We start from the raw sequence: 24,630 nt of genomic DNA on the forward strand, positions 1-24,630 counted from the left end.
TCTCGGGATGTCTTCCAGCAAGAATCAGTCTCCTGCCGTGGAGCCGAGAACAATACCGACAAGACCGAGTCCCCGGGGAGTGGCCTAGGTTATGGCGGCCCTTGAGCTCCCGGCCGTCTATCCTCTTCCCCACAGCTGCTCCTTTGGCTCAGGCTGGTCAAACCCACCCGACTGCATGAACTGAATGCCAGGCCGCAGACACCAGATCCTTCCTCGTCCTCTGGTCTATTCCTGCACAGAGCTACCGGTACTTGTCTGAGTGGGGTTGGCATTTGAAAGAAAAGGAGCAAGGCTGAGGAAAGTGAGAATGTCAAGGGTTTAAAATAACAGGCGAAATCGTTCAGGCCCGCGCGGGAGTTTTGAGAAAGAGAGGGTGGAGTGAGGGGATGAATGGCCTCCGCTAAACTCTTCGCTGAGGAGTGACGCCCGGGCATTATCGACATCCAACACGCAGCCAGGTTGCAGGAACCCTCACTTTCCCCGGCAGAAAGGGGGCGGGAACGACCGACGTGGCGATTTCCCTCCGGAGCCGGAGAGCCACGCGGGGCGGGGCCCTTTCCGGCGCGAGTGAGGAGGTCAGACCTGCGCGCGGCTCTCAGCTGCCTGAAGGCCAGCGCCCGCGCGCTCAAGCCCGCGAATCCTGAGCGTCCCCTAGTGACTCCGCCTGGTCTAACCTACCCCCCCCACTCCCCCCCCCTCCCGGAACAGATTACAGTTCTGGGCCAAGGTCGAGTACGAAGACGCCCTAGAAGAGCCCGACCCTACGGGAGGACCCGTGGCTGCCTCCAAGAAGCGAAACTGGGCGCCCCGTCCGCGCCCAAGAACGCAGCGGCAACCTCGCCAGTCCAGAGAAGCCGACTGACCAAACTCAAAGATCCTGACACCCCGGAAGGCGGCCAGTAAGCAGGGGACCAGGCCGGATACCTGGCCTTTCTTTAGCCTATCTGTCGGAGCCCAATGCTCTGCCCGCTCTAACGGCCTCTCCTCCCGGGGCATGCGAGGGTCCGCCGGGAGAGCACGGACAAGTGGCACAGCTTCTTCCAAGTGCAGTTGTGGGTGGCTCTGAAAAGAGCCTTTGGATATGATGGAACCTCGAGCCGAGCGCACACTTCTTAAGCCCGCTCCCCGCGGATGCGGCGGGCCAGCTGGATGTCTTTGGGCATGATAGTCACGCGCTTGGCGTGGATAGCGCACAGGTTCGTGTCTTCAAACAGCCCCACCAGATAGGCCTCGCTCGCCTCCTGCAGCGCCATCACGGCCGAGCTCTGGAAGCGCAGGTCAGTCTTGAAGTCCTGCGCGATCTCGCGCACCAGCCGCTGGAAGGGCAGCTTGCGGATCAGCAGCTCGGTCGACTTCTGGTAGCGCCGGATCTCCCGCAGGGCCACGGTGCCCGGCCGGTAGCGGTGCGGCTTCTTGACGCCGCCGGTGGCCGGCGCGCTCTTGCGGGCCGCCTTGGTGGCCAGCTGCTTTCGCGGGGCCTTGCCACCAGTCGACTTGCGGGCAGTCTGCTTTGTACGGGCCATAGCGAACCGACACACGAGCTCACCGGCGCAGCGATGCGCAAGGAGAGGAACCGGGATCCAGCCCGCCGCAGCGGTCTTTATAGGCACAGTCTTTTTCCCGATTGGGCGGGACAATAATTGAAAGTCCCGCGCTGGCTGTCCATTGGCTGTGACGTCATCGGCCCTAGCGCCACTGATTGGCTTGGGCGGAATCCCCCCTACCCCCGCCCACCCGCCTCCCTTTCTACTTTCCGGTTTGCCAACGGTTTTCCCTGCCTTGCTTTTCCTTTCTTTCAGGGTGAGAGTCAGTTTTGAGCGTAACTGTGTCAGAATGTTCCTCCTCAACCCTTCGCTCCCTTGGAACGCGCTACCCGCGAAACCCTCTTTCTACGCTTTCTAGCTCCCGAATTGAACCTCAACCTTCTGTTTGGCCCCGCCGCCCCCGGAACGCCTTGTTGCCTTCTCAGAGCCCCCTAGCTTAGTTGGCATGACGGATCGTTGTGGGGTTTTTTGTTTTGTTTTGTTTCTGCCTTTCGGTGCTCTTCGGATCGGAAAGTTATCTGCGCACCCCTCCGGGCGCAAGATTCCGCCTCCGAAAGCCTAAGTGGGTACCTGTATCTCCGCTGCGAAGGCGCCTTTTTTTCCCCCTTTGAGACAGTCGACTCACTTAAGCCAAACCCCAGGTCCGCCACACTCCCGAAAACTGTCCGCTCCCCTAACCGACTGGGGTGAACGGGGCGTGTACGTGTGTGAGAGAGAGGGAACGTCCCCTTGGTACTAGACCTCAAGTGTTGGGCAAAGGCCTGGGGGACAACTATACTATAGAGTTGCTCACTAGGCATCCGACTCCGAGTTAAGGCATCGCGGGTCGCCTGACGGAGTACTTAGAACTGAGTCGACCCTGGCGCCCAAGAGGCTTGCTCCCTTCACCTGAGTTAATTACCCTCCCGGATTTACAACCCGTCGCCACCCACCCACGCATAACACCGGTAAGGTACTCAAAGATTCCAGAAGGTGGGTGAATGGCACTCCCTCCCCCTCTGTACCCCTGGGCCGCACGTCTACTACTGACAAAGCTGAAATTGAGCAAACTAGGTGTTGGAACAACCCTTTTTATTTGAAAAAGTGGGTGGCTCTGAAAAGAGCCTTTGATTTCACAGGTGCCCCTTCGAGTAGGGGGCTTGAGAAGGCTTCCGGAGACCGGCCTCACTTGCCCTTCGCCTTGTGGTGACTCTCCGTCTTCTTGGGGAGCAACACGGCCTGGATGTTCGGCAAAACGCCGCCCTGGGCGATGGTGACTTTGCCCAACAGCTTGTTCAGTTCCTCGTCATTACGAATGGCCAGCTGCAGGTGACGAGGAATGATGCGCGTCTTCTTGTTGTCTCGGGCCGCGTTGCCCGCCAGCTCCAGGATTTCAGCGGTCAGGTACTCGAGGACTGCCGCCATGTACACGGGCGCGCCGGCCCCCACCCGCTCGGCATAGTTGCCTTTGCGCAGCAGGCGGTGCACTCGCCCCACTGGGAACTGCAGACCTGCGCGGGACGACCGCGACTTAGCTTTGGCACGGGTCTTACCTCCTTGTTTGCCACGACCAGACATGACAGCCACTGGTGACACAAACCGCTCTCGCTTGACGGCTAATAAATTCGCTCTCAACAGCGCCGCTTCACCCTTTTATAGGCAGAACGGCGATTGTCTACGGAACAATTTGATTGGCTAAAACACCTCTTTGTCCTGATGGCCAATAGGATAGCTCAACCAGAATCCTCTCATTTACATAACCTCGTCCCCCTCGCAAGAGAGCCACTGAAAACTCGCGAATCGCAACGCGGCGTAATCCGAACCCTAATTTGCGTACAGCCTCTATAAGTACCGAGTCGCTTCCGGTAGCCTCGGTGCCGCTGCTGTGTTTGCGTTCCTGGTGGTCTTTGCAGCTCGTGCTTCCCGTTATGCCTGAGCCGGCAAAATCCGCCCCGGCGTCCAAGAAGGGCTCGAAGAAAGCTGTCACCAAAGCCCAGAAGAAGGACGGCAGGAAGCGCAAGCGCAGCCGCAAGGAGAGCTATTCTATCTACGTGTACAAAGTGCTGAAACAGGTGCACCCAGATACCGGCATCTCGTCCAAGGCCATGGGCATCATGAACTCGTTTGTCAACGACATCTTCGAGCGCATCGCGGGCGAAGCGTCGCGCCTGGCGCATTACAACAAGCGCTCGACCATCACCTCCCGGGAGATCCAGACGGCCGTGCGCCTGCTGCTGCCCGGCGAGCTGGCCAAGCACGCCGTGTCCGAGGGCACCAAGGCGGTCACCAAGTACACCAGCTCCAAGTGAGTCCCTGCCGGGACGCGGCGCTCGCACAAGTCGCCGGGCCGCTTGATTTTCCAAAGGCTCTTTTCAGAGCCACCCACCTAATCACCAGAGAAGAGCTTTGTTCACTTGTTTTCCCTCAGTCTCTTCTCACAAAGTAAGTTGCAGTAGTTGGATAAAAGTAATGGCAAGTGGCACACGTAGCTTTTTAGGCCCTTATGACTTGAGGTTCCTGGCGCGTGATTGGCTTTGCTTTTGAATCTAGGCCGAGTCAACTCCTCACTGTGCTGCTTAGATTTCTTATGAGTCAGTTCTAAATTAGGATACTGAGACTGCTCCTTCCCACCCTCTGCTCGTAGACTGTTGTGTCCTGGTGGCTCTGTTGCGTACGTTTCATCGGTGTTCTAAAACAAAGTGAGTGATTTCGGCCATCCTCATTTAAGAAAGGACCCCAGGACGTAAGTAAGCCCGGGTTATGCGAACACTGCATCACAGCCCTGAAGAATTCTCCCGAGAGTTTGGCAGCTGCTTGGGTGCCCAGTCACCAGTTATGCCCTGCGACGTGACCTGTGGATACCAGTAGTTCGGGGTACTTAGGACTGAACCCGCGCTGCCTGGTCTCAGCCTTTCCCTGATTGGACGACATGAATATTCAAAATCTCGCGCCGCTCCAGAATTCATAGATTCCGGTTTCCACCGCTCACTTTGGTGCTTTGGAATCCCTGTTATTTTTTGGTTTGTGGATCATTTTTGCATTTAATTCTCTTATCTTGGAATGTTTCGGCCTCAAGTAACTGTAAGGCACTAGTCATTTTAGTCTGGGCTCAAACGTCACCTCTCAGAAACCTTCCCAAGTCATCCACTCAGGAGTTTGCGCCTCCTTCCTGCCTGTCCTGGGCCCTCACTCTATTTTATCTTCCTCCTAGCAGCGGTCAGAAATTGTCTTGTTCGTTTATATTCTTGTTTATGGTCTTTCTCCTCAAGCCCTTGACAGAAACTTTGCTGGTTTGGTTTTCCTCTATATCGTCAGTGCCAACCAGTACTGGGCGCACAGAGGACACTTCAATACTTATTGAATTAATATTTGTTGAGTTAATTTTTCTGTCCCACTCCTTTTTTAATCGCTTCCGTGGATGGATGGGTGCGGTTCATTTTCATTAGATGTATGTGAAGAAGTGATGAAAATGGAAATGCTTTTGGAGCTCCTTCCCCAAGTCTGTCCGTGGTCACCTCAGGGCAACAGCTGGGAGGAGGACTTTGTTAAGATTTTTTTTTTTTTTTTTTTTTTTGCTTTAAGGGGGAGGTGGCAGTTTTGTCCCTCCTTTATGTTTCTCAGTTTGGCCTAATCTCTTGGATTTTCATTAAATTCAGAACATTGGTCACTGGAAATCCTTTTCCTTTCTCTATTTATGACATCCTCCTTCCATCCTGATCCTTTGTTCCTCACGGAGATGAGCTTTTAATTTATGTTCACCATCTCATTTGCTTTTCAGGAGACCGTATACAATAGACAAGATTAATATCCCTTTAAAAACGAGATTGAGAGAAGCAAAGTGATTGGTCCACTGGTCATGCAGCTAACCTTGTCCACCTTTGTATCCTCAGATGCGAGGACAATTGTATTTTAGTTTTACTTCATGTAATTACAGAATGTTGAATCTTTCTGTCCAAGCCTTGATTTTGCTGATAAAGACACTGATGGTCTGATGAGTTATTCAACTCTGCTTTTGGATAGGGGTCCTGGAGTTAACCGCAGGGGTTTCATGAATCCAAATGGACTCCAGACATTATCAGAGACTGAATAAATCTATGTTTCTTATATGTGTGTTTTCAGATGTGTGTAGATGCTATTGTTATTAATAAAGTTACCAGTTAATTTAAAAGCTTGGCTGGATTATTGTATCTGCAATATAGTTTTTAACTAAATGAAATGAACAGATAAAACCACTACTGGGTCTGTGGAAAAGCTGAGTGCCTCTGACTTGGAAGATGAATATTTATAAACCATCAACCAAACTTACTTCTACTCCAGAAGTGCACTGGGGCAGAAATAGCCTGTTATGAGGACACTGTTAATGCTCAGTAATTGAAAAATACATGACCACAAAACCAAACAAAAATCACCACAAACAAGAAGCACTATAAACAAGATAGAAGAAATAAAGTCCTTAAAGTTTAGATGATACCTGCAGAGTACTTACTGTATGCCAGACGATGTTCCAGGTCCTTTACACATATTGACTCATTTAATCCTCACAAGAACCTTATGAAATAGTTACCATTATTATGTCCCATTTTACAAATGAGGAAACTGAGGCACAGAAAGGCTTCTTCTCGGAAACTCTCCAGAGAATAAACTCATAGTTCAATGTTTAACGGACTTGAGAAAGTAAGACCCCTCTCCGAAAACCTGGATTTTGGGGGAAATATTTATGCTTTAAAATTAAAATAAAAAGAAATACCGCCTGCTTTATTTTCAGCATGCACCCTGGATATGTCTATGGTGGTGGCTGAAAATCTTGGGTGGTGTGCTCTCATTCTCCATTCCAGAGACCATAGTTCAGCTCAGTTTAATTTGTCCCCATAGTTGTAGGGCTCACCAGCTGAAATACTTTTACTAATGTGAGAGAGCTTTGGTTATTGACCATGGGCTCCTCCGGTGTTTACTAGGCAGGAAGTTACAGAGTGAGAAAGGGGACGGAGGTGTTAGAGTTTGGTATTTTAACTCTGGAGGGGAGGTGATTAGTGATGGTGAGATTTATCCTCCGAAAGAACCTCTTTGATCTTTCTCCTTCTCAAACATCTGTATACATTTGCTTAAGTTGGAGTTAATAACAATACTTGTTATAATAATAATTGCTTCTACTTCTTGAGCACATAAATATTTACCTTGTCCTCTGCTAAGCGGTTTACAAGCATTGCCTCATTTAATCTTCACAACCACCACTTAAGATGGGTTCCATCCTTATTTTATAGGTAAAGGAGATTGAATTTCAGAAAAGTTAAAGAACTTGTCCAGGGTTGTTTAGGAAGTAAATGGTGGAACTACAACCCAGTGCACACTTTTAAAAAGCTTGATGTTCAAGGCCTTCCATAATCTGCCTCTTCCTTCTTCCACAGCTCTATCTCTTACTGCTATACAGGATTTCTGCTCTAGTTAACATGGTCTAGTCACCTTCCCCTAAACCCGTTTGCTCTTTCTCAGGGCTAGACTGGACTGCCCCTTCTTTCTGGCTTGGCCAGAGCTTTCTTTCAAGCCAAGGCCATAATCTTCCACCTCAAATGACATCTCTCAACTAATTTCTGTACCACCCTCATCTCTTCTTTGAACAAACAAACAAACAAAAACAAAAAAAAACTTTACTGAGGTATAATTGGCATACAATAAACTGTACATGTTTAAAGTATACTTTAAGTTTAGACATACGTATATACCTATGAGAACATGAGTACAATCAAAATAATGGACATATCCATCCACCCCCCCAAAAAAGGGTTTCCTAGTGCCCCTTTATAATTCTTCCCCCCTGCTCCCTTCACCAATGTCCTCCTTTGGCCCCATCCCTGCCCTCAAGCAACCACTGGTTTGCTTTATGTCATTATAGGTAGTTTGTATCATACAATGTATCATTTGTATCTGGCTTCTTTCACTCAGCATAACTGTTTTGAGATTCATATATATTTAGGTGCATGTATCAGTAGTTCATTCCTTTTTATTGCTGAGTAGTATACCATTGTATAGCCGCAACTGGTAATTCAGTTACTTGTTGATCGATAGTTGTGTTGTTCCCAGTCCTTCCTCCAGTTTTTTTTCTTTTTTTTTTTGGCTGCGCCCACATGGCATGAGGGATTTTAGTTCCCCAACCAGGGATTGAACCCGCGCCCCCTGCAGTGGAAGCGTGGAATCTTAACCACTGGACTGCCAGGGAAGTCCCCTTCCTCCACTTTTTAATGCACTCCAACTTTGTGTCGTGTTGGTTCCACAGATGAGCACAATAAACTTTCTGCCTTCAATTGGGAAGGAACTCAGATGGTGGATGAGCCATATACACAAATACTTATTCTATTCAAGTGGGAGAAAGTATTAGGGTTTCACTTTTGTTCTCCGAGGCTCAGAACGTCTCTAATCCATTTTATGTCCTGTGGCCAGAGTAGTCATCTAAAGCACAGACGGTGGCCTTCCTCGCTGACTCAGTTTGGCCTTCAAAAGAAAAACATGAGAGTAAAAAATGTAAATGTTCTTATACCATATTTGGTCTCACAACATGGTCTGGGGAGCTCCGCTCCTTTAAAAGGGAGGCTAATATAGCTCACAATATGGCTAATCAGTGGTTGTGACACAGGGAGGAAGCCTGAGGGACAGCTCTGTTCAGGTTTCAGACACTGACCCTTAACTAGAAGACTGTCCCTGTGGCTTGGGAGACTAGGTTTAATCATTCATTTAATATGGGTGATTGAAAATCTGTATCTGCTAACTTAATAAATAATTATTAAGTATCTATTAATATTATTAAGTTCTGTAAGAAAGGCTCCCTAGGACCACTCTGACTCCTGAGCATTGTTAGGCATGATATAATTAAGTCATTCTTTCATTCAGTGATTTATTGAGTATCTGTTAGATAGCAGGCAATCTAGTTTAAGGTTAAACGGAACAGAGTGGCTTCTGCCTTCCTGGACTTTTAGGGGCTAGAAGGGAAAATAGATATTATACAAGTGACTATAATAAAATGTGACACGTGTTAAGATGGGAGAAGTACAGGTACAGAGAGTGTAATGGAGGGAGGCCTAACTTAACACCGATGGGGCTAAGGAAGGTCTCTCTGAAGAAAGACTTGAAGGAGAGTGAAAGACAGCAAGCTCAGGGAGATAGGAGGAACTGCAAGAAATTTAGTATGGGTAGTATTTAGGGGGTGAGGGGGTAGGCAGGTAGAGCCAGACCTTGAGGGATTGGCCCAGACATATGGAAACGGACTTTAAAGAACCCGATTAGCTTCTGGGCCAGCATGACTGTGGAAACATCTGTACCCGTTCAAGCAACCTCTACTGCAGATGACACCTTGACCCTCGAAAGAGTGTCCATTCATTTCAGTGGCTTCCCTTAATGTGGAAATGGCTTCATCAGGCCATGAAGGCTGATGCCAGCCACCATCATGCTCTGAGGGGACCATGAGGTTCTGAGGGGGACTGTGAGATTCATAATTGGCCAAATGCAAAGGTTTGCCAATACCCAGAGCTGGTTGGGCTAGAGAAATGAGGTATTCTCATACACTAGTAGTGAGAGAAGAATTTGGTGCATACTTTTTAGTGGGTAATTTCACAATAACTATCAAAACTCTCTTTTTATATACGAATACAAAACAAAAGCCCCTAGCAAATCACTCAAAGATATTTGTGCAGGGATTGTAAATAGCAGCTTTTAAAAAAACGTATTTTTAATTCTTGATAATTGAGAAATTAAAACATATACACAAACAGATGCCAATGTACCCCTTATCCAACTTCAACAATTATCAACTCAAGGTCAATTATCAGCTCAAACCAATTATCAACTCAAACCAATTATCAACTCAAGGCCATCCGTCCTGTGTCATTTTGAAGCAGATCCCAGGCACCATATTATTTAATCCATAAAAATTTCCTTATGTTTCTCTAAAAGATAAGGACTGTAGTACCAAATCATGTCTAAAATAATTAACAATAGTTCCTTAATTTATCAAATATCTAGTTAGTGCTCAAATTTTTAATTTTAATCTACCTATCTAATCTAATCTATATGTTTTTAAAGTACTTTATCCGAATCTGAATCCAAATAAATCTACACACAGTGGTTGGGTGATGCCTTTTAACTCTAATGTATGTTTCCCATCCATCTCTTTATTTCTTGTAATTTCTTTGTTGAAGAAACTGGGTTGTTTTTCCTGTAGAGTTTTCTCAATTCAGATTTTGCCAATTACTTCCTGATGTAGTTTATCATGATCTTCTGTCTCTATATTTCCTGTAAATTAGTAGTTGGATCAGAGGCTTGATTAGATTTAGGTTTACTTCTCCACTCCCTGGCAAGACTACTTCATAGATAGTGCCATATATATATATATATATATATATATACATACATACATACACACACATATATATATATTTTTTCATATCAGGGGACATAATGGCTAATTGCTTCTCTTTTTGTGATAACAACACCTATTGATGCTTAATACTTAGATCCTTTAAATCACTAGGGGCTGCAAAATAATATTCTAGCACTTCTCTTTTATAAGCTGGAATTAAGAGAAAGCAGTATTATTTTTAATAATAAACACATAGAAACTACTTAGATATCTATTAGCAGGTGAAAAGAAAGTGGTAGGATCCCTTTTGGTATAAGTAAAAAAGGATATGTGTGTATGAATTGGTGTGTCTGCACTGGTAAGTAAGTAAAACATTTTTCTGGAATTTCATATATTAAAGCTAATAATAGTGGCTACTCATCAGGAGAGGAATTTGGTTAGTCCAGAAGGAGGCTTTTACTTTTTCCTTACATCTTTCAATATCATTTGAATGTTTGATTAATGTGCACTTAAAAACACTGTCAACAGAAGTAAGTTATTTGGGCAGTGTGGGATTATTGGCCATAAAAAAAGCCCAAGTGATGTGATAATAATTTTGGTGAAAATAATGTATTTCAGATACCTATCCTAGTGCCTGGCACACAGCAGATCCTTAACTTTTTTAGTTAATTGTAAAAAACAGTTTTTAAAATCTTCAATAATATAACCTAAACAGTAATAACAACAACAACAACAAACTCCAAAAGTCCTTGGGATTTATGAACTGACCTACAGTTCTGGGGCTGGGACTCCACTAGTCCCAATCCTGCGAAAAAAACAATCACTTTAAATTGTGAACATCCACTTTAAAGAAGGTATTCTCTGAAGCGATTTTCCTGACTGGTCAACTTCACTGATGAGGCTTCGGCTACAGATTTGGTCCTCAGCCAGGCTAGGAGACTGGGTCACAGAGCGAAACAAAATCAGGTGAAGACAATGCGTAGAACGTGCCTGGGAGAGTTGGTGTGGGTTACTGAGCAAGTCAGGAGCAGTATTTTGGGAGGATTATTCTGACCTTTAAATCTTTATGCTGACTAAGACTTGCAGGATAAATTGATGCTCCTGAATTTTACTCAAATTTTTTCCTAAAATTTGCAAATCACAATCTGAGGATCTCTTACTGTATTTGCTGTATGCATTTAATAGAACCATTTCCCCTGTTCTTATTTATCATTCCTTTTTATGTTCATTATTTGCTCCCTTTCAGACAATCATTCTAATTTCGCTTCTTTGTGTTCCTGCAAAAAGTGTATTGCTTTCTATGCATTAAAAATTATCCTCGCATACTATATATTCCACTTATGTGGCATTCTCGAAATAGCAAAGCTACTGAGATGAACAGATTAGTGGTTTCCAGGGGGTGGGTGTGAGGTAGGAGGTGGTTGGGAGTGAATTGTGGAGTTCTTTTGAGGTAACTGAACAGGTCTGTATCTTGATTGTGGTGGTGGTTAGAAGAATTTATACATGGAATAAAATTGCACAGGACTTGGGCTTCCCTGGTGGCGCAGTGGTTGAGAGTCCGCCTGCTGATGCAGGGGACACGGGTTCGTGCCCCGGTCTGGGAAGATCCCACATGCCGCAGAGCGGCTAGGCCCGTGAGCCATGGCCGCTGAGCCTGTGCGTCCGGAGCCTGTGCTCCGCAAGGGGAGAGGCCACAACAGTGAGAGGCCCGCCTACCGCAAAAAAAAAAAAAAAAAAAAAAAAAAAAAAAATTGCACAGGATTACATGCACACACACACACACATATGAATGCAGTTTAAAGAAACTGTGAAAAGTAATTCAGGTCTGTAGACTAGTTAACGGTAATGTACCAATGTCATTATCCTGGTTTTGATATTGTACTACAACTCTAAATCATGTCACCCTTGGGGGAAGCTGAGTGAAGGGTACATGGGATTATACTATTTTTGCAACTCTCTGTGGATTTATTATTATTTCAAAACAAAATTTTTAAAAAGCTGCAGAACATACTTTACTACTAACTAAATAGATGCAAAGTTAAACTAGAATGGCATATGCTTTTTCTGTTCCTACTGCTTATATACTCTTCTTTGGTACCAGACAATGTTTTAAACACTTTACATGTATTAAGTCATTTTATCCTCACAATAACCCTATAGGTAGGTAGTATTATTATTTCCATTCTACAGATGTAGAGATGGAACCACAGAGAGGTTAAGTAATGTGCCCACAGTCACCCAGTCATATCAGCAAGAATCATATCCTATCAGCCAATTGACCAAGCCAAGATAAAAATTCAGTCTCCTTTTAGTCACTGTACTACACCACTAATGTCAAAGAAGCAAGATGTTGATGCAGCATTTATAGCAGTTAACAATGTTAGAAATAATCAACAATTTAGGAATGCTGAAATAAGTTATATCAACTCTAAGGGAAAAAAAATTAGTAGTTAGACTTAGTCTAACAAGCCCAGTTTATTGATTTGTTTTCAAGGAGGGAGAGCACACACCAAAAAAACTGTGAGGTGTCTCACTAACAAAAGAAAAACATGGAGTTATTGTAAGCTGTGGGGAAGGATAAACTATAGAGTTTTGATGGGCTTAAAGCAAAGCAGGGCTGTGTGAAAGGAGGGACATCAGAACTAGGCTTTCAAGTGCATTCAGGGTCCTGTTTCCTTGGAAACTACAAAGTATTGATGAAGGTGGAATGTTGTGTTTAGAAATCTCTTGTTTGAAGTTTTGTACCTGGGTTGAAAACCAAGGCTGCTTCTCTGTGTCAGAGTGATTTAGGTCCTCTGGGCAGGAGGGGGACATTTCATTCTTACTGATATGATTTCACACAGCAAAAGTTCTGATAATCTACGATTTTTAAGAGAACAAAGTTTCTCAGTGAATAAGAAAGCAGTGGTCCCTCAAAGAAGGGGATTCTGACTCTTTATAGCTACAGCATGTCCTTGGGACTTGTGTTTCCTGCTAATTTTTGACTAATTCTTTGACGTTCATCGCAGCCTGATGAATGGCAGAACAGATTTTTTACTTTCTCAGTCCTAGCAAATGTCTACTTTCTCAGAATGCATTAAGTGGTATTGTGTTTTATATTTTATTCTCTTTTTTTACTTTCCCCCTTTCTAACGTATATGTTAGAAATTGGCCTTTCTTTCTCAACTCCCACAAAACCCTGCATCTCTCTTTTGTTATCCATGTTGTGATGTGAACATGCACTCTATTGACTGAAGTGCTGCATTGAACTCCAGGATGTGCAAACACCACATCCCCCCCCCACTCTCCCACTGACAGACCTCCACATTTGCTCCAATTCCCCATCATCACAAACATGCTGTTATAAATAAACATCATTGTGCATTTCCCTTATGGACCTATGTAAGAATATCTTTTGGATAAGAACTCTCATTACTAGGGTCATTTATTCTTTATTGAATGAAATAGTACCAGGCTCCGCTCCAGAATGGTAGGCTCAGACTTCCAACACCAAGGCATCAGGACTCCCATGAGACCACTTCCAGGTTAACGCTTGGGTCATCCAACTTTCTAAGTTTGGCCAGACTATCTGGTGTAGAGTGATATCTCATCTTTACTTTCATCTTCATTTCTTTGATTATTAATGAGTTCAAGCATCTCTACATGAGTTTGATAGCTTCTGTGTTTGCTTTTCTGTATATTGCTTACTTATAGACTTTTCCCAACATTGTTTATGGAGTAAAACCTAGCCACTCCATGGTTTGGCATTTGAGGCCCCTAAAACTGGTCACTGATGTCCCCAGTATGAAGAGCTCATTTCTCATTACTGCCCTTTGTCCAGGCTACCTGTGGTCCAACAACAATTCTTCTTTGTTTTCACTTTCCCTTCTGCCTGGGTTACACCACCTTCCTTAGCTCCCAATCTAAACATATCTCAGATCCTAAATATTCCTGAGAACCCACCTCAAATATCACCTCCTACAGGAAGGGTTCCCTTGTTTGCTCAGCTGGAATTGACCTTTCCCTCTCAGCTCCCACAGAGCTCAACCTGACTCTCTTTATCATCCACTACAATAAGCCTTCCACTTTTGTTATTCATGTGGGCATCACCTCCCCATAAAGACAGGCATCAGGTTATGTGTGCAAGAACAGAAAGATTCATAAGGCATGTTCAGAGAAATATTGACTTTAAAGAATAAGTACGATGGTTTTTACTTTATTCTTTGTAGTTTCCTCTAGCCAGTGTTTTTCTAACTATAGGTTGTAACTCATTAGTGGGTTATGAAATTGGTTTACTTGATAGAGAGCACCTTTTTCTCCCTTTTTTTAAGAAGAAGAGAAGAGAAAATATCAGAGTATATCACAAATAGTAAGTATCATTTTCAAAACCTGTTGCAATTTATATTCTTTTGTGAATGTGACTAGGAGGCCATGTAAAATGTGTTTCTAACTGGGGGTTGAGGTCAGGAGAGGTCTGTTCTACTGTACTGAAAGGGTCATAGAACATGCCATCCCAGAATGCCACTTTGGCATATTGATCATTTTGAGCTGTAGGCACTTGAAAAACAGGAAATGCAGGGACAGACTTTCTTTGAACTCCCCTTACCTGCTAAAGGACAGATTCTCCAAAGGAACTTAATTGTCATAAATGCCCTCCCCAGAGAGTTTCACTGACCAGGGAACATTGACTCTTCACAGGATAGGAGACCAGAAGTCGAGACCACACTCAGACAAACTTTGTCACAAACCATCATACCTCCCATCTATTCTTCATTTCTCCTCAAAGTCATTTCTTCTCCCCTAATAGGCTTGTGTCCCCTGTCCCCTTTCCCTATTAAGAAAGATATTTAAGTCTGAATTCTAAGCCACCTCGGTGTGTTACTCATTTTTTTCCTGAGTATCTACCATGTATACATGAGGTATACATTGTTAGTAATCTTCTGTTTGCTTTTTTCTTGTTAATTTCTCTTTTTATTATGGGGGTCTCACCTAAAAATTCAAAAGGTCAGAGGGAAAATTAGTTTTCCTCCCCTACAGTACATGTATTGATGTTATTTGTATCTATTGTGTATATCACTTTTCCTTGAAACACTGACTCTAATCCAAAAAAAAAAAAAAAAATGTAAAACACAAAACTTTGTTTTTCCCCCTGGCTTTAATGGAAGCAAACTCATGAATAATATTTTCAAAACCTATTTCTGGGGCCTCCCTGGTGGCGCAGTGGTTGAGAGTCCGCCTGCCGATGCAGGGGATACGGGTTCATGCCCCGGTCTGGGAGGATCCCATATGCCGCGGAGCGGCTGGGCCCGTGAGCCATGGCCGCTGGGCCTGCGCGTCCGGAGCCTGTGCTCCGCAACGGGAGAGGCCACAACAGTGAGAGGCCCGCATACCGCAAAAAGAGAAAAAAAAAAAAAAAAAAACCTATTTCTTTGCTTAGTTCATTTTCTTTTTCTTTTTTTTTTGAATTCTTCCAATTCATCACACCCCCACCCCCACCCCCACTTTCCCCACTTTGGTGTCCATAAGTTTGTTCTCTACATCTGTGTCTCTATTTCTGCCCTGCAAACCGGTTCATCTGTACCATTTTTCTAGGCTCCACATATATGCGTTAATATACGATATTTGTTTTTCTCTTTCTGACTTACTTCACTCTGTATGACAGTCTCTAGGTCCATCCACCTCACTACAAATAACTCAATTTCGTTCCTTTTTATGACTGAGTAATATTCCATTGTATATATGTGCCACACCTTCTTTATCCATTCATCTGTTGATGGACACTTAGGTTGCTTCCATGTCCTGGCTATTGTAAATAGAGCTGCAATGAACATTGGGGTGCATGTGTCTTTTTGAATTATGGTTTTCTCAGCGTATATGCCCAGTAGTGGGATTGCTGGGTCATATGGTAATTCTATTTTTTAGTTTTTTAAGGAACCTCCATACTGTTCTCCATAGTGACTGTATCAAGCTACATTCCCACCAACAGTGCAAGAGGGTTCCCTTTCTTCACACCCTCTCCAGCATTTGTTTGTAGATTTTCTGATGATGCCCATTCTAACTGGTGTGAGGTGATACCTCATTGTAGTTTTGATTTGCATTTCTCTAATAATTAGTGATGTTGAGCAGCTTTTCATGTGCTTCTTGGCCATCTGTATGTCTTCTTTGGAGAAATGTCTATTTAAGTCTTCTGCCCATTTTTGGATTGGATTTTTTGTTCTTTTAATATTGAGCTGCATGAGCTGTTTGTATATTTTGGAGATGAATCCTTTGTCTATTGATTCATTTGCAAATATTTTCTCCCATTCTGAGGGTTGTATTTTTGTCTTCTTTATGGTTTCCTTTGCTGTGCAAAAGCTTTGAAGTTTCATTAGGTCCCATTTGTTTATTTTTGTTTTTATTTCCATTACTCTAGGAGGTGGATCAAAAAAGATCTTGCTGTGATTTATGTCAAAGAGTGTTTTTCCTATGTTTTCCTCTAAGAGTTTTATAGTGTCCAGTCTTACATTTAGGTCTCTAATCCATTTTGAGTTTATTTTTGTGTATGGTGTTAGGGAGTGTTCTAATTTCATTCCTTTACATGTAGCTGTCCAGTTTTCCCAGTACCACTTATTGAAGAGACTGTCTTTTCTCCATTGTATATCCTTGCCTCCTTTGTCATAGATTAGTTGACCATAGGTGCGTGGGTTTATCTTTGGGCTTTCTATCCTGTTCCATTGATCTATCTTTCTTTTTTTGTGCCAGTACTGTATTGTCTTGATTACTATAGCTTTGCAGTATAGTCTGAAGTCAGGGAGTCTGATTCCTCCAGCTCCGTTTTTTTTCCCTCAAGACTGCTTTGGCTATTCGGGGTCTATTGTGTCTCCACACAAATTTTAAGATTTTAAAACACAAAACTTAGGCTCAAATTCCATCCTGGCCGCTTTTTAGCTTGGTGATCCACATACCCAGGTGTCTCATCTTCACCAGAAATTTTCTTAACTGTAAGACAGGAAAACAAACCTCTTCTTCCTTTCCTGGGTTCTTGTGGAATCAAATGAGAGGACATAAGTGAATGGCTTTTGTGATTCATAAGGCACTCAGGAACCCAAGTATTCTTAATGTCTGGGCCACAGTCTAGCAGAATCTCAAGATGCTAATCATCTAGAGATTAAATAATGTACCAATTGTTTCCTATGTATTAGTTTTTCTTTCCACAACATGATTGTAATGTTCCCAAAGGAAAGATTTAGGACTTGTATCAATTAGTGTTTATCATAATGTTAATTAAATTGACTAATAATTATTAATTTATTGCCATGTTGAAACCCTGCTCTAAGTCTTTTGCATTACTTGTATTTATCTCATTTTATCCCTATGGTAATCCTGTGAGGTGTCTACATTTATTGTCACTATTTTACAGATATTGAAACTGAGACATTGAACTCCTATTCTAGCTCCATATCTTTTCTCTTCCAGCTTTTCCCAGACAAATGAATCCGGGAACATTCTACTATTGCCCAGACAGTTCAGGCTGTCTCATTATTACCAGAGGCATCTAACCAAGGGCCAAAGACATTTCCCTGCACTGCCCCTGAAGCCTGGACTTCCTCAAGTGGAGATACAGCCTCTCCTCTAGGCTCCACACTCATGGGCACAGAGAGCATTAGTAAAAATGCAAAGTTATTGCTCTTAAGTTTTAATACTCAGGTGCAAGTGACTGACAGATGGCCTTTTGGAGGTGGAGAGTTCATGGGCACCTAGACAGAGGGAAACCAGGGGAAGTCTGGGCCTGCTTCCAGAGGGCCCTAGGGGCTCAGGGCTCAGCATCCGTAGTGGTTTGAATAGTGTCCTCCCCCCAAATTCATGTCTACCCAGAAGCTCAGAATGTGATTTTATTTGGAAATATGGTCTTTGCAGATGTAACTAAGGGTCTTGAGATGAAATCATCCTGGATTGAGGGTGGGATAAGTGAAAGGAGAGGGAGAGTTGGACACAGAGATTCAGGGAAGAAGGTCATGTGGAGACAAAGGCAGAAATTGGAGTGATGCTGCCAGAAGCCAAGGAACGCCAGGAGACACTGGAAGCTGAAAGAGGCAAGGAAGGATTCTCCCCTAGAAGCTCTGGAGAGAGCATGGCCCTGCTGATACTTTGATTTCAGACTACTGATCTCCAGAACTGTGAGAGAATAAATTTCTGTTGTTTTAAGCTAGCAAGTTTGTGGTAATTTGCTATAGCAGCCCTAAGGAAACGAACACAGCATCCTTGCAACAGTTTGGGTGTGAGCTGTCCTGAAGAGCAAGAAGAGTTTGCCACTGCCACAGACCACAGCGGAGTCAATCTGGGTTCTTCCTTCCCTGGTATGGCCTCAGGGAGCCCTACAGACGTCCATGGATGGGAGAGGTCAACCAGTGTCTAGAGGCCCTCAGTGCCGCTTGCGAAGATGGAGATGCCCTGAGGAACTCTGGGTTGAGCAGGTCAAGGGGCTCATGAAGGGGTCAGTCTGATAGCTTTGGAGTACCAAGTCTCCCATTCTTGAGGCATTTTCTTCTCTGCCATCTCCCTTCCCTCCCTCCCACCTTTCCTCCAAGTACACTGCATACTCTGCTTATCACACTCAAATCTCCCTTCCCACAAATAAAAAGAAACTAGTGTCTTTCATGAATACAGGATGGTGTATTAGTTTCCCATTCCTGCTTTAACACATTACCACAGATTTAGTGGCTTAAAACAACACAAATGTATTCTCTTGTAGTTCTAGAGGTCAGAAGCCAAAAATGAATCTTAAGGGGCTAAAATCAAGTGCCAGAAAGACTGATTCCTTCCGGAGGCTCTGTGGGGGAGAATCCACTCCTTGTCTCTTCTAGCTTCTAGAGGTTGCTGGCATTTCTTGGCTCCTGGCCTCATCGCCCCATCCCTGCTTCTGTCATTACATCACCTTCTCCCCACTGAGCCTCGTGCCTCCCTCTAATAAGATCTGTTGTGATTACATTTAGGGCCCACCCAGATAGTCCAGGATAATCTCCCTGCCTCAAGTCCTTAATTTAATCACATTGGCAAAGTCCCTTTTGCCATATAAGGTAACATATTCAGAGATTCCAGGGATTAGGATGCAGGCATGCTAATGGGGGGCTGTTATTCAGTCTACCACAAATATGAACCCCTCCCTAAAGCACCTCCCTTCAAGCACTGATCCCATTAAGCAGGTCACTAGTGGTGAACTCTGCCCTCAGCAAAGTTCACCAGAAGCAGTTTAGTGGTTGGCTTTAGCCATCTGTGGGCAAGGGTTACAGCCCAGGGAAGCTACCTTCTGCCCTTTTCTGGAGCCAACCTGCAGGAAATTCCTTCCAGACATGCTGTTGGCCTGCAAATTCCTGAGAGTTCCCTGAGAGCTGGGAGGGGCCTGGATACTGGGTCCTTTTGAGTGAGGATTCAGAAGCCAGCGTTTCTGGGTAAGCAGGAGGAAGAGAGTCCACTGAAGCAATGAGGCCCTCAACCCTGTGTTCAATCAGGCACCTCCTGTCATTTCCCTTCCCAGCTTCCAGTATGTGCCCTTTACTTGGTGTTTTCTGCTTAATATGAACTTTGGAGTCCCAGCACTTTGGTCAGAATCCCTGGCCCTGGCACTCACTAGCTGTGAGAGCTTGAGCAAAATACTCAAAGCTTCCCAGTCTAAAATGAGGATGATAGACCATCTACTTGCCTTGCAGGGTTGTCATGGTGATTAAAAGAGATATAAAATATAAAGCATAGTCAGAAGAGACTGAGCTTAATGCATAAGTGGTTGTTATTTCTGAACTTCAGTGTACAATATGTCCCTATGATGATCACAGTTGCCCCTTGGGACACTTTCTCCTGGTGGTCCTCTTCTCTTTCCAGCTCTCCTTCTGCCTCTTGGTGTTCTCTTCATCTACCAGCCCCATCACTGGTCCTGCGTGCCCAGGATGCCTGCCTCAGTCCTCTTCTCTTCTCCTTGACCCCTGGGTAGATCTCATCTCATTCCTTGCCTTCTGTTACCCTTATCTATCTGCTAAGGGCTTCCCCCAAAGTAGCTCCAGCTGAGCCCCTTTGCTGTTTAAATTAATATTCCCAACTCTTAGTGAATGTATCCTAGATGGATAACAGGAATCTCAACTTCAATGTTGGAAGGGACTTTATGCAGCTTCTTTGTTCCAAAAGCAATTTCTTCTCCTTAAATTCTCCACCTTAGTGAAAACTACCATTATCTCCTAGCTTCTCAAGCCAAGGAGAGGCTCCTTCCTCTCTTCCATTCTCCAAATACCTAAATCTTATCAAATTTACTTTCTACAGTTCCCTCAAGTCCATCACTGTATCTCTGTCCACTCCTAGCCACTGCCTTAACTGAGGCCCCCAACAGCTCTGATTAAAGGACACAAAGTCCAATAAACAATCCAGTTCCATGGCCAACTTTTTCTGGAAACAGGCTGGACATGATGAAACTTTTAAAAAGAATGTGAATTTCTTTTTGCTTGATTTTCTTTTTTGTAATCTGAAAGTGGAAGATTACTTAAGTACTTAAAATAATTAAATTTTGATATTGACATTAAAAAAATTGGGTACTACTTCACACTAGATTTTTAAACCAATGAAGACATTCCAGAAGTTTCCTATTAGGCCTAGGAAGTTTGACCTTCACAGAACAGTGGCAGGAATATCATCTTTGTCCTATTACCCAAAAGGTGTCAAAGCTAAAATGCCTGTGGCAGTTTGGGAAGCCCTGAAGGCACTGGAGAACTCCTCACGCCTCCCAGAACAGGCTCACAGTGAGAACCAGCTTCTGTTGTCTTGGCCTTGTGTGGCAAATCCCCCAAACAGCTGCTGATTGGTGGGGCAGCAGTGTTTTGCCAAGGTCTGACTCTCCACTGGGTGAGAGGGAGTGGGTCAGACAGGCCCACTTCCTCAGAAAGTGAGTGTGTACACACCTGTTTCCACTGCCTGTTGTTTCTTGGCCCCATGTGAGGGCAGGGGGCTGTCAGCTGAGTAGAGAACACTTCCATGGTTGAGGCCCAGAGCCCGGCTGTGTAGCAGCCCTGGAAGAGGGATCAATGATGCAGACAAGGCCCTGCCTTTAAGGGGCTCACCTTTGACAGGAAACCAGGAAAGACCAACCAGGGAGGGCCTCCCCTGTTCCACCAGCAAGAGACCAGTGCTCCTCCCTCTCTGCTTTCTTTCATCATTATCCTTCCACACCCTGCAAGCGTTGAGTTTGGTAAGTGAGCAATCCACTGCTGTGGCAGGAGGACAGAGGTGGGTAGAAAAATGAGGAGGGGGTGAAGGCAGGATATAGACATTCCTGCTAAGCTAGGAACCCCTGACCTGCCTTAGCCATGACAGATGCCCAGGCTGATCCCAAATTTCAGGGCCACAGGGAGATCTTAGATATCTGCTTTTAAATCTGATGTAGTATCCCTTCAGGGAGTATGATCCTGGGGAGGAAGAGCCCTGACATGGAAATCTGTGTGCTCAGGGGTCTGCTGAGCCACTAATGGCTCAGACATGCTGGAAAGTCACTCACTGTCTGAGAACTTCAGGCTGCCTCTTTGAAAACAAACTACAGTGGATGAGATGCTGGGTGCAAATGTGCCATCCCTGCACAGCCCTGAGTCACTGCTGCTTCTGCTTATATCTCACAGAGTATAGATCCTCAGGATCCCATCTTGCAGTGTTGGTCTGAGCAGGGAATGAAACCCTGGGTCTGTATTAGTTTTCTAGGGCAGCCATAACAAAATACCACAGACTGGGTGGCTTAAACAACTAATTTTATTTTCTCACAGTTCAAGAGGCTAGAAGTCCAAGATCAAGATGTGGGCAGGTTGGATTTCTTCTGAGACCTGTCTCTTTGGCTTGCAGATGGCTGCCTTCTCATTGTGTCTTCACATGGATATCCCTTTGTGTTGTCTGTGTCCTGATTGCCTCTTCTTATAAGGACACGACTCATTTAGGGTCCATCTTAATGACCCCATTTTAAACTTAATTGCCTATTTAGGGGTCCTATCCCCAAGTACAGTTACATTCTGAGGTACAAGGAATTAGGGCTTCAACATATGAATTGTTGGGGGGGCACAATTCAGCCCATAACAGGCCCTATTCTGAAAATCTGTGAGCCTGGGGCTGCAAACTGGGGACCCACTGTCAGGACAAGCTGCGGTCCACATTGGTCTTCTTTTTTTCCCCACACTCCTTGCAAAGGGCAAAAAAGTTTTCAAAAGTATGTCTACTTCAGTTTCTATTCCCCTCAGTGAATTCTCACCCATCTCTGGTAGTGCTTTTATCTATCAACTGTGCTGAGACAACAAAAACACAAACTCTGGCCTCTCCCAGGTGCAAACAAGCGATGATCAAGGTTAAAAAGAGATGTCATCTGAGACCCACATAGTAGCTCCTATCTGAGTCTTGTGTAGTGTGGGCTCTACAAGATACTGTCCCACTCCCCCAGTTGAAGAGGTTCATTCCTAAAAGACAGTAAGAGACCTTAGACTTCTGCTCTCATCTGGTGCAGGAATTGCCCCTCTGAGACCACGTCAAATCTCTGCCCTTACAGATCCTGGGGCCAGCAAATGGGTGCAAGGGAGAGGAGCAGGGTCTGTTCTGCCTTCCATTGGTTCACTGCCTCCCACAGCTTGAACTCTGAGCGCCTTGACCTGGATAACTTCTCATATAACTACACAGAGGTCACGCCTATGCCTCTCGGGATGTCTTCCAGCAAGAATCAGTCTCCTGCCGTGGAGCCGAGAACAATACCGACAAGACCGAGTCCCCGGGGAGTGGCCTAGGTTATGGCGGCCCTTGAGCTCCCGGCCGTCTATCCTCTTCCCCACAGCTGCTCCTTTGGCTCAGGCTGGTCAAACCCACCCGACTGCATGAACTGAATGCCAGGCCGCAGACACCAGATCCTTCCTCGTCCTCTGGTCTATTCCTGCACAGAGCTACCGGTACTTGTCTGAGTGGGGTTGGCATTTGAAAGAAAAGGAGCAAGGCTGAGGAAAGTGAGAATGTCAAGGGTTTAAAATAACAGGCGAAATCGTTCAGGCCCGCGCGGGAGTTTTGAGAAAGAGAGGGTGGAGTGAGGGGATGAATGGCCTCCGCTAAACTCTTCGCTGAGGAGTGACGCCCGGGCATTATCGACATCCAACACGCAGCCAGGTTGCAGGAACCCTCACTTTCCCCGGCAGAAAGGGGGCGGGAACGACCGACGTGGCGATTTCCCTCCGGAGCCGGAGAGCCACGCGGGGCGGGGCCCTTTCCGGCGCGAGTGAGGAGGTCAGACCTGCGCGCGGCTCTCAGCTGCCTGAAGGCCAGCGCCCGCGCGCTCAAGCCCGCGAATCCTGAGCGTCCCCTAGTGACTCCGCCTGGTCTAACCTACCCCCCCCACTCCCCCCCCCTCCCGGAACAGATTACAGTTCTGGGCCAAGGTCGAGTACGAAGACGCCCTAGAAGAGCCCGACCCTACGGGAGGACCCGTGGCTGCCTCCAAGAAGCGAAACTGGGCGCCCCGTCCGCGCCCAAGAACGCAGCGGCAACCTCGCCAGTCCAGAGAAGCCGACTGACCAAACTCAAAGATCCTGACACCCCGGAAGGCGGCCAGTAAGCAGGGGACCAGGCCGGATACCTGGCCTTTCTTTAGCCTATCTGTCGGAGCCCAATGCTCTGCCCGCTCTAACGGCCTCTCCTCCCGGGGCATGCGAGGGTCCGCCGGGAGAGCACGGACAAGTGGCACAGCTTCTTCCAAGTGCAGTTGTGGGTGGCTCTGAAAAGAGCCTTTGGATATGATGGAACCTCGAGCCGAGCGCACACTTCTTAAGCCCGCTCCCCGCGGATGCGGCGGGCCAGCTGGATGTCTTTGGGCATGATAGTCACGCGCTTGGCGTGGATAGCGCACAGGTTCGTGTCTTCAAACAGCCCCACCAGATAGGCCTCGCTCGCCTCCTGCAGCGCCATCACGGCCGAGCTCTGGAAGCGCAGGTCAGTCTTGAAGTCCTGCGCGATCTCGCGCACCAGCCGCTGGAAGGGCAGCTTGCGGATCAGCAGCTCGGTCGACTTCTGGTAGCGCCGGATCTCCCGCAGGGCCACGGTGCCCGGCCGGTAGCGGTGCGGCTTCTTGACGCCGCCGGTGGCCGGCGCGCTCTTGCGGGCCGCCTTGGTGGCCAGCTGCTTTCGCGGGGCCTTGCCACCAGTCGACTTGCGGGCAGTCTGCTTTGTACGGGCCATAGCGAACCGACACACGAGCTCACCGGCGCAGCGATGCGCAAGGAGAGGAACCGGGATCCAGCCCGCCGCAGCGGTCTTTATAGGCACAGTCTTTTTCCCGATTGGGCGGGACAATAATTGAAAGTCCCGCGCTGGCTGTCCATTGGCTGTGACGTCATCGGCCCTAGCGCCACTGATTGGCTTGGGCGGAATCCCCCCTACCCCCGCCCACCCGCCTCCCTTTCTACTTTCCGGTTTGCCAACGGTTTTCCCTGCCTTGCTTTTCCTTTCTTTCAGGGTGAGAGTCAGTTTTGAGCGTAACTGTGTCAGAATGTTCCTCCTCAACCCTTCGCTCCCTTGGAACGCGCTACCCGCGAAACCCTCTTTCTACGCTTTCTAGCTCCCGAATTGAACCTCAACCTTCTGTTTGGCCCCGCCGCCCCCGGAACGCCTTGTTGCCTTCTCAGAGCCCCCTAGCTTAGTTGGCATGACGGATCGTTGTGGGGTTTTTTGTTTTGTTTTGTTTCTGCCTTTCGGTGCTCTTCGGATCGGAAAGTTATCTGCGCACCCCTCCGGGCGCAAGATTCCGCCTCCGAA

The 24,630-nt window shown here is 46.1% G+C and overlaps 3 protein-coding genes and 1 pseudogene across 4 annotated transcripts; 1 reads left to right on the forward strand and 3 right to left on the reverse strand.

The window, feature by feature from the left end:
* Positions 1–630: 630 nt before the first annotated feature.
* H3C15 (H3 clustered histone 15) lies at positions 631–1,540 on the reverse strand. Its single transcript, XM_081224071.1, has one exon. It carries the CDS (start codon positions 1,521–1,523, stop codon positions 1,113–1,115), a length of 411 nt encoding a protein of 136 aa, XP_081080197.1. The 5' UTR covers positions 1,524–1,540; the 3' UTR covers positions 631–1,112.
* A 704-nt stretch (positions 1,541–2,244) lies between these two features.
* LOC308611917 (histone H2A.J-like) lies at positions 2,245–3,338 on the reverse strand (annotated as a pseudogene). The gene has a single exon. The product of its transcript is annotated as a histone H2A.J-like (transcript).
* A 16-nt stretch (positions 3,339–3,354) lies between these two features.
* Positions 3,355–5,691, forward strand: LOC308611919 (histone H2B type 2-E-like). Its single transcript, XM_081224072.1, has one exon. It carries the CDS (start codon positions 3,452–3,454, stop codon positions 3,830–3,832), a length of 381 nt encoding a protein of 126 aa, XP_081080198.1. The 5' UTR covers positions 3,355–3,451; the 3' UTR covers positions 3,833–5,691.
* A 17,470-nt stretch (positions 5,692–23,161) lies between these two features.
* Positions 23,162–24,071, reverse strand: LOC308610906 (histone H3.2). Its single transcript, XM_081223624.1, has one exon. It carries the CDS (start codon positions 24,052–24,054, stop codon positions 23,644–23,646), a length of 411 nt encoding a protein of 136 aa, XP_081079750.1. The 5' UTR covers positions 24,055–24,071; the 3' UTR covers positions 23,162–23,643.
* Between the last annotated feature and the right edge of the window lie 559 nt (positions 24,072–24,630).

This window comes from Mesoplodon bidens, assembly GCF_964165515.1.
Source record: "Mesoplodon bidens genome assembly, chromosome: 2".
NCBI classification, from domain to species: Eukaryota; Metazoa; Chordata; class Mammalia; order Artiodactyla; family Ziphiidae; genus Mesoplodon; species Mesoplodon bidens.